Source organism: Rattus norvegicus, chromosome 5 (genome assembly GCF_021556685.1).
Source record: "Rattus norvegicus strain SHRSP/BbbUtx chromosome 5, alternate assembly SHRSP_T2T, whole genome shotgun sequence".
Taxonomy (NCBI): domain Eukaryota; kingdom Metazoa; phylum Chordata; class Mammalia; order Rodentia; family Muridae; genus Rattus; species Rattus norvegicus.
The window spans coordinates 140170590-140180278 of record NC_141538.1 but is presented as its reverse complement, the minus strand read 5'-3'; the positions used below and the strand labels follow the sequence as shown (position 1 = coordinate 140180278).

At 45.4% G+C, this 9689-nt stretch overlaps 1 protein-coding gene across 8 annotated transcripts in view; it reads left to right on the top strand.

Annotated features, from left to right (window-relative positions):
- The first annotated feature begins 243 nt into the window (after positions 1 to 243).
- Positions 244 to 9689, top strand: part of Ctps1 (CTP synthase 1) — an 84943-nt gene continuing 75497 nt past the window's right edge. For 4 of the 8 annotated variants that reach the window (XR_015619740.1, XM_087549283.1, XM_087549281.1 and 1 more), the window contains exons 1-5: positions 541 to 634; positions 3267 to 3444; positions 5231 to 5401; positions 7391 to 7491; positions 8114 to 8230. Coding sequence is in view for 6 of the 8 variants with exons in the window: in XM_087549283.1 (XP_087405409.1) it covers positions 3279 to 3444; positions 5231 to 5401; positions 7391 to 7491; positions 8114 to 8230 (555 nt within the window). In the remaining 2 variants the exon portion in view is untranslated. Of the gene's footprint in view, positions 360 to 540; positions 635 to 3266; positions 3445 to 5230; positions 5402 to 7390; positions 7492 to 8113; positions 8231 to 9689 lie in introns of those variants that run through there. The other 4 variants (XR_015619741.1, XM_087549285.1, XM_087549284.1 and 1 more) reach the window with 2 other exon arrangements.

Sequence of the window (9689 nt, the reverse complement as noted above, 5' to 3'; positions counted from 1 at the left end):
GGAAGCGAGTGTCTATCGGCTATTGCGGGACGAGGAGAAGGCCCTCAGTGTTTCGGTTTGATGTGAGTCACCAGCAGCCTCTATACCTCAGGCCAGGAGGCCCATAGAACCCGCAACTCCTGAGTCGCACCCGCAACAACCACTCCACATTCCGCTACCAGGCGTCCAGCGCATGCGCGCCCTAGCCCTACCCTTCCCCGGGCCCGCCCGTCCCCGCCCTCTGCGTGCGCACCGCCTAGAGCCCGCCTCTCAGAAAGACGGCTGGCGCATGCGGCCCGGCTGAGCACTGGCTCCGCGAGCCTCACCGCGCGCGCGTCGGCCTTGCTGTGGCTGACACGAGACTCTGAAGCCGGCTCCAGGTAGGCTGATTTCAGGGATCCCGGAGGAACGGCTCCCGGGTGCAGGATCCAGAGGCGCCGACAGAGCCCGGCGCGGACGGCCACGCCGCCAGGGCGATAAACGCCTCCTCTCACCAATCAGGGGAGAGTTGGCCCAGCGTTCTGCCCAATGGGCTGCATCTCTAACGGGAGTGGGGCGGGCAGTCCCGGAACGCGAGGTGCCGGCTCCCGCGCGCCGGCCGCGTGGCCCGGCTGAGGAGAGGGGCCGAGTCGGGCGGCGCCGGCAGCCGGACTTGGTGAGTGCCGCCGCGGAGGAGGTCCTCCCAGAGCCCCAGCCTGTGATGGGGCCCGACTGACGGCTTAGTGATCCTCTCGGCCCTTCCCCGCGGGAGGAGGGGGCTTGTAGGTTTGCTGGGCCTCACGGCCCAGGCTGCCCGGCCGCTGTCGCTCTTTCCAATCCAGAGTGAAGATGCTGGCGTTCTTGAGCTCACTACGTCAGCGTGGCACCCTTACGTCCACACTGACTTTAAATCCTCAGCAGCCGGGTGACTCGAGGTGCTGCTGAGGTTTTCGTCCCACTTTTTACGGCGGTGCGAACCCGTGCATCAGGCGCTTTGGGAGTAGATTTAGATCTTAGCACATCGGCGGTGTATCCTGAGCCTGATTTCACCGACATCAGTTTTTTTTTTTTTCTTTTTTTTTGGGGGGGGGGCTGGGGACCGAACCCAGGGCCTTGCGCTCGCTAGGCAAGCGCTCTACCGCTGAGCTAAATCCCCAACCCGACATCAGTTTTTTTTTAACAAAAGCTTTCAAGTTTTTCATTCGTGAATTTCTCTGGTGCCTCTTGATCAATATTGCGCCTGTATCTGAAAAACGTGTCTTGTCATCTTCAGAAAAAAGTGCTGCGTGGACATTCAACTTTGCCCATGAGTTGACCCCTGGCCAATCCTTTTGCCCTCATCCTCTTTTCTTCAAGCATACTGTGGGTTCACCTGCTTGTTTATGCTTTGCCTGATTCTTAGGTCATTTCAGTCAATCAATCTTTGGGGCCCATTACAAGGCATGTTTTCAAAAGGTGCTCTTGGATCCTTCCTCAGTCTCCCTCCCTGTTTCCTTGCTCTTGGCTCTAAATGATGGGCTTTCTTACTTCCCTATTATATATAGTCTTGGCATGTCTGTCTGTTTCCTTCCATCAAACCCTCTACTGATTTATTTTTCAGTACTGAACTGCTAGTTATTTAAGTATGGACCGAAATTTGACATGTTTATGGTGTCCCCAGCTTGTGAGTAGCTCTCCCATAATAGGTGGTCTGTAAATGTTAGGGGATGGGACCTCTCCAACTGGCTCTTTGTGACTTTTTGAATATTCTTTTGCCAGTCACCGTGGGAGACTGCCAGAATCAGAGAGAGAGAGGGAGAGGGAGAGGGAGAGGGAGAGGGAGAGGGAGAGAGAGAGAGAGAGAGAGAGAGAGAGAGAGAGAGAGAGAAAGATCTCCATCCTCATTGAGTAAAGTTGGGGCAAGATGAGGTGATTCTTATGGTGGCAACCTGTTCTGAACTCATCAAGAGTTGGCTGAGGAATCTGTAGGAACGTCAGAAATTGACTCAGTGAGTCTAGGCTGTAGTCTTCGTAAGGTATGCCAGGTTAGGGCATAGCTAAAATATAGCCAAGTTTGATAAATGTGTTAGTAAGGAACCATTTGATTATGAGGTGACAGATCTCTCAAGGGTATTGTCTACCCTTTTGGGGGTCACAATCTGCATTAACATACTGAACACTCCTGAAGGTCTTGGTTAAAGATTAGTCATCATTTCTTTTGATTTTTTTTTTTTTCTGCCTATAAAGTCACCTTCCCCTCTTTGACATAGGATCTCCATATGTATGTAGATGAGGGTGTCTTGGAACTTGGGGAAACCCTCCTTTTTCCAAGTGCCCCTTTCTTTACAGGCACTCAGTACACACCCAGTCAAACTCTTTCTGGAAAACCCAGTTGTATTTTGCAGAAATATACTTTTGAAGCGACTGCAGCAGAGGGTAGAAGAAGCAGGATAACATTCCTCACTGTTGGAGGGGAAGATATTTCAGGCATTAAGATTTCCTTGCCAAGTATGTTCATTCTTGCTCCTGGGAGGAGTGGAGCTGGTCAACGCATCCAGCTGAATTCCCCTTTTCTCGTTCCTTAGCTTATTTTTACTTTAATTTGGCTTTACACAGAGGGTTTCTAGAGGAGGAAAGTGTCTTCTCCGTGCTAAAGCAAGCACATTGCTACTTGGTGGCTCCATTTTCTCTTTTTGGTCACATTTGGGTTTGCTGACCAATTGGTGGCCTTCCAAGCTGGAAGCTACTATCTCATTGCTTGTTGATGCTCTTTTCACTTGACACTCAACTCTGCTGGCCTTGCATCCATTCTGCTTGTCTCACATGCTTCTTTTACTTCCTGTCACTACGTTATCACTCTCTGGGTTTAATGTGATCTTCTCTGTTCAGTGTATACTTCCAACTGGGTTATTTCACGAGTTCCATTTCCTGCAGCCTGTATCATCTCTGTAGGGCATACCTGGGAGAGATTGCTGCCAAGAAGCAACTTATTAAAGTACAGATGAGAACTACATGTAATTGAAGGAACTGGAGGTTTTGTAGACTTCTTTTAAACACTCCACAGTTCTTTCCTGTAGGCTAGTCTTTCAGAACTTAGAGGAGATTTGTTCTCTCACTGTGATACACTAGAGTTTAGCCAAAAACATTCTTTCAAGGAGAATTTGAATGCTCATTCAAGATTATGTTGTCCCACCTCCCATACCATGTAAGTGTCTCAGTATTTACCTTGTGTGGGGAATAAAAATCACAATCTCGAATGAGCTACAAAGTTTTATTTGTAAGATATATGCATATAAACGTGTGTAATTATATGTAAATTTTTCATCCAGGTTAAAAGAAAAATGAAGTACATTCTAGTTACTGGTGGTGTTATATCAGGAATTGGAAAAGGAGTTATCGCCAGCAGTGTGGGCACAATACTCAAGTCATGCGGTTTACATGTAACGTCAATTAAAATTGACCCCTATATTAACATCGATGCAGGAACATTCTCTCCTTATGAACATGGTAAGAAAACTGCATTTTGTTCTCGCTCTCATTTTAATAGTAATTATGTCTGTGGGAGAACATGCTAGTTTGGGGCATGAGGTGTACATCTTGTAGAATTTACATTTCCTACCTTCTAGAATGATCCTTAGTGCAACAGAATGCCTTTTCTCTCTTGGATTAAGAGGAAACTGCTAGGGGCTGGGGATTTAGCTCAGTGGTAGAGCGCTTACCTAGGAAGCGCAAGGCCCTGGGTTCGGTCCCCAGCTCCAAAAAAAAAAAAAAAGAGGAAACTGCTATCCTAATAGATAATCCAAGAGTTTCTATAATACATGTGAAATATGGGGTGAGATGGGGTGGTAGCAGCTGAATAAATTATCATTCCACTTGAAAAATGAAACATTTGAGAAGATAGAATATGCCGCTTTGTGGCCCCAATCTTTAGAAAGTACATGGGTGAGTAGACGCTGTAAGAGACTAGTTTCTGGTCCTGTCATGATGAGTGTCTTTCAAACAGTGAATGTCATTCTATAGCACAGGTAGATACTGGACTTGAAGGTAAGCTTGGGATTCTGTAGTCCTGCAGGAGTTCAGTAGAACTTGTAGTGAGGATCTTTTGAAACCATGAAGAAGAGTGGAAGATAGCATTTTACTTTGTTATTGAATTCTTTTTTTTTTTTCCGTCTTATTTGTAGTGTGGTGAATGAGTGGCATATCCAGCATTCTTTGTTTAAAGTTGGAAAAGCAGTGTTGGAACAAACCTTAAAGCTGAGTGTGGTGGCAAGTCCTGTAGTAGTCATCTTAGCATTAGGAAGCTGAGACAGGACTAACTACATAGTGATCTCAAGGCCAACCTGGGCTACATAGTGAGTTCAAGACCAGCTTGGGCTACATAGCAAGATCCTGTCATAAAACAGTAGCACTCTTTAAGTTTCCATGCCTTCAAGTTTTAGAATTCTATAAATTTGTTTTCTGGTTTTGAAGTAAGAATCTGTAAGGATATATACTATCATTAGTAATAAGTAGTTTCAGAAGACCCATATACTAAAGGGGTTTTGTTGTTGCTGTTCTCACTTCTAGGGGATTGAACCCACCCACGGCTTTGTGTATGCTAGCAATATCTGTCTGTCTGTCTGTCTGTCTATCTATCTATCTATAGTATAGGTATATGTCACCTTTGGAGGGATTTTAATATAAAGTTCTTGAGCAGAGGATGGGTTCCTTTTCTAAAAGGGTGATGATGGAAGACTGTTTCCTTCCCTGTTTTTGAGCTTGTTCTATGTTGGTGGTAGGGATGAGTCATTTTAGTTAGCATTTCCATCAGGAAGTTATAAAGCATAAATGTGAAACAAAGGATGGAGCAACTTGGGCTGGTTGAATAACTATTCAGAACTAAAGGGTAGCTCAGGCTGCCTTGTAAACTCAATACCCCCTTTCTGCACATATGCCTAGGGGTTTTCGAAACATCCCCTGTGCTTGGACATTTTCTGCTGGAGCATGTCTTTTGCTCAGGATGCTACATTATGATAAAGCCCTTTCACCCACAGCCTTCATGGCAGGCCTTTCCCTGTTTCTCGCTGTTTAACTGTTCCCAATGTAGGGTGAGTTCAGGCTGGAAGTATGAAGTTCTCTCTTGAAGAATAATTGGTAATTTTTCTTTTTGTGACATATTTAACTTTCTAGAAATGATGTCCTTTTGTAATCAGGTTATGTAGAATTTGTTCTGAGTGTTTATATTTCAAGGTTGAAATTGTGCCATGGCAAATGTGCTTTTCATTTCCTTGAACATGGTCACTTTTCACTGCAGGAGAAGTCTTTGTGCTGGATGATGGTGGAGAAGTTGACCTTGACTTGGGAAACTATGAGCGGTTCCTTGATATCCGCCTCACCAAGGACAATAACCTGACCACAGGGAAGATATACCAGTACGTCATTAACAAGGAGCGCAAAGGAGATTACTTAGGGAAAACTGTTCAGGGTAAGACTGAATTTACCTTTAAGGCATAAATTATTAGCCTTTTGAATTTAATTTCTTTTCAGTTCAAAATCTTTTAAGTGATTTTACTATTTTGTCAAGGCATTATTACCAAAATATCCTTTCAGTTGAAAATTCAGAATTGTATGGTTGTTCATTCAAAACATAATTTGAGGAAGCTGTTGTAGTAATGGCATTGGTGGTGTCTGTCTAGCATGGCGGTTTGGTTGGAGTCCAGTGAGCTATTACTTTCCATGCTGAGCAGTGAAGGCAGCTTGACTGGGGCCTAATGCCAAGTGGCTTGTGTAAGTGAGGAGGAAATGAGCTTCTGCTGCGTGTGTTGGTTTTCAGAGTTTTCATCTGTCATGTGGGCTAGGGGAGTCTGAGAAGTGGGCTCTTGGGGCCCTCTTGAGCTTTCACCAGCACACCGACATCTGTTGAACTATTCTGAGATTTTCTGTAAGTAGTCATTTGGGAAAAGTATTCTCATTTGAAAAGGTGGCATTGGGACACCATTGGTCGAGTGGAATGACAGTATGCCAGTTTGGGCCATTGCCCAAACTGAGTTATGAGAACAGATTTGCATTTGATTTTTTTGCCTTGGCTGCATTGAGAGCTGAGGTTCAGCCTGACACCTGGTTCTGGCATGGGGCTGCCCTTGCCAGATCAGGGCTTAATCATTTGTTAATTTGGGGCTCAGCTCTATTACTTAATAGCCCTATGAACACCTTTTCTGTAAAATGGAGGTGGCCAAGGCTTCTGCTACTTGGGCTATTAATAGTTAAAGGACTGTGTCAGTATGGTGCTCCACCTTTCTGACACATAGAAAGGGACTGTCGAGAATTAAGGCTATGTCAGATGTACAGTTTGTTGTTCTGGTGTACTTGTTTTTCTCTTTATCATCATGAAATGTTTACTGAATGATCAATTGTGGTTAGATCCTTACTGGTCCAGCTCAGTATACGTGATTAAGAGATCAATGAGGTCACTGTCCTCATGTTAGTTGGTCATGGGACAGGCAGAAAACAAATTACATGAGATGTCTGATAGAAGATGTGAGGGAAATAAAGAGTAGGGCCAGAAAACATGACTGGGAAAGCCACTCCAGACAGGTGCTTGGGGCTCCAGGAGAGCTTGAGCGTAGGAGCCAGTCAAGAGGAGTGAAGGAGGAGGCACAGGCACGCAGCCTCAGACCACTGGGAGGTTAGGGCAGGGACTAGAGGGGAGACTGCTGTGGCTGAGACACTACAGTCTGGAGCAGTGGGGCAGTCACTCAGTGGATCTTGGGGTGCTTTCATTGAGTTTAAATGGCGAGTTCTGATTATAGATCACTTGGCCGCTCAATGAGACATAGATAATGCTGCTCAATCCCAGACCATTCTAAACAGTCACCTTTGTACTTTAGGGATTTGCATTCTTGAGTTCAACAACTGTGGAACCGTTTATTTTTATATTTTATTTAAGTCAGTGAGCCACATCTAGTGAGTGGTGACCTGAGATTTGACTCTGGATGTTGTACCTTTCACACTCTGCTGTGTTGTTATGTCTTTTGCAGTAGATTGTCTGTTCTTTGGTAAACTGGAAACAAATGGCACAGGGTTCTGGTAGACTGCCTCCTCCTGGAAACCCACTCAGGTGTGAGGTGTGAGGTGCAGCCTCCGCTGGGAGCAGTCAGGGTGGTCACATGGCCTTGTGTCCATGTGTGTCTAGAAGAGTAGACTGCATAGGGCAGGTGTTCTGAGGTCCTTAGGGAGCCACCGCTCCTCTTTTATTTTATTTTTTAAAAGACTGTATTAAAGACAGGTTTATTGGGAAGCTGCTCTCGGGTGAATTCACTAGTCTCAAGGACTGAGGCCAGGGAAGTCACCATGGGGGTCGGGGGAAGAAGCAGCAGAGAAAAGAGAGTAGGAAGCCACTCTTGGTTTCATTAAGTATATTTATGATCCTACTACTTGTTTGGTGCAAGTCACAGGTTTCTTTTCTCTTTCTCAGTTGTCCCTCACATCACAGATGCAATTCAAGAGTGGGTGATGAGACAGGCGTTAATACCTGTAGACGAAGATGGCTTAGAACCTCAAGTGTGTGTTATTGAGGTTTGTATGACTCTTGTCTCTGTGAACTAATTCAGTCATCCTGTCCTTAGCCACCAATAGACCCATGACCAGTGAGATCCCACCCTTCCATTCCTGTCCATGCAGTGCACAGCACTGCTGTCTTCACCCATGCTCCCTTCTGTGTGTGCTGGACAATCTAACACTTGCCTCGTGGTGGCAGGACACATTTTTGTCCCTCCCTTGCTGTTGGCAGCCCTTTGCTTACCTCTGGCAGAGCTGACCCTGTTAGCCTCCTCTGCTTTATTTCTATTCTACTGTCTGTTCATTCCAGGGCTGGAACTCAAAAGTCCTAACGGTTTTGCTATATAACGGTTTTACTAGAAAAGTTATTTATAATTAATTAAGGAGACACACCTAGGTTTCACTCTGTCTGTCTATTCTTTATGGCTCTCAAGTGAATTAAAGGTACCTAAGAATTACAGTTTAGTTCCTGGAACATTTCTTTTTGGGGGTTAGGTTTGAGGCAGGGTTTCTGTGTGTAGCCTTGGCTGTCCTTAAACTAGCTCTGTAGACCAGGCTAGCTTTGAACTTAGAGTTCTGTCTGAATTGAGATAGCACATGTTAGAGAGTCGGTGTTAACTTCTGACTTGTGTGCTTTCAGCTTGGTGGCACAGTGGGAGACATTGAAAGCATGCCCTTCATTGAGGCCTTCCGCCAGTTCCAGTTCAAGGTCAAGAAGGAGAACTTTTGTAATATCCATGTCAGTCTGGTTCCTCAGGTAAGGCATGCAGTTCTACTCTAATAGCTTTCAATACTGGAGGTGCTGGAACTCCCTGTGAGTTTATTACAGTCGCATTCTTATATTTACTTATTTGGTGTGTGTATTGGTTGGGGGAGGGCATACATGCTCATACCTGCTAAAAGTTTAAATAGAAAACATTTAAAAAATAAATCAGGACAGTAGTAATTAAAGATGGTAGTTTGAGGGCTGGAGAGATGGCTCAGTGGTTAAGAGCACAGACTGCTCTTCCAGAGGTCCTGAGTTCAATTCCCAGCAACCACATGGTGGCTCACAACAATCTTTAATGTGATCTGATGCCCTCTTCTGGTGTGTCTGAAGACAGCTACACTGTACTTAAATATAATAAATAAATAAATCTTTTAAAAAAAAAGATGTTAGATTGAACATGTATACTCGTCTTTACTATCTGTTAAAGTAAAATAATTTCTTAAGGCAGAGATTCAAAAAAGATAGACAGCATGGAGAAGATGTGGTAATAAAAATAAGGAATTCCCAGGCTGCTGAAGGAGCAGCCTTGCAGCAGAGGGTGTTGAGAAGTCGTCCTTTTCCCGGGGACTACCCAGAGGCTGGGGATGGGCAGTGAGAGGCTTTCAGGCTCTTCTGGGAGCAGATAGGAATGAGGGATACCTACCTGTTGCTTTAGGAGAGGTGAACTACCTATTTACGTGCTTGTGTGTTCCGTCAGGCACCTGTGTTTCTTCCTTGCTGTAAGATGGCCCTGGGGAGGGTTTCCTGACAAGCAGACACTGTAGACAGTTGAGAACAGTGATGCTGACCATAAACCTGCCGTGTCACTGAGATGCCTTGCGGTCTTCTACCTGCTGGGTTTCAGAGTCTTCAGAGCCAGGGTGGGCTCCTCCCCATGGGAAATCTGAGACTTCTGTATGCGTAGCCTAGGAGAAGACACTAACCCTAAGGTTCCCCAGTCACCAGCCTGGGAACTTGTCACTTATAGGGAACTCGTGGTTTGCTTTCAGATAAGAGTCAGCAGCCAGTGTGCCTGCATGTGCTCAGCAGGAGCTGCGTAAGACAGGAACATAAGCAGGCAGAGATCGAAGTCAGGAACTGGGTAAACGACGATGAAAGTTTGAAGGAGGGAGGGTGAAGGGATTCCCAGGAAGTAGGGCAGAGACAGAGGAGACAGACATTAGAGCACTGGTCCAGATGTGTTATATATAAGAGCACATCCTGAAAATCACAACACAGAAACGAAGAAGGAAATATAGCCTGAGGCAGGTTGTCATGCTGTGGCTGGGGGCCAAGGGTTACTGCTGGGCTATGGAAATAGAGCCATATTCCTTAGTGAACGTGTCATCTCGGCTGCTTTATCCTGAAACAACAGAGTTGGATATTTATGAAAAGCCATATGGTTCATAAAGCTCAAAATAATAGTAGTGGGTTTTGAGATAGACAGCGTGTCATAACGTACCTCACA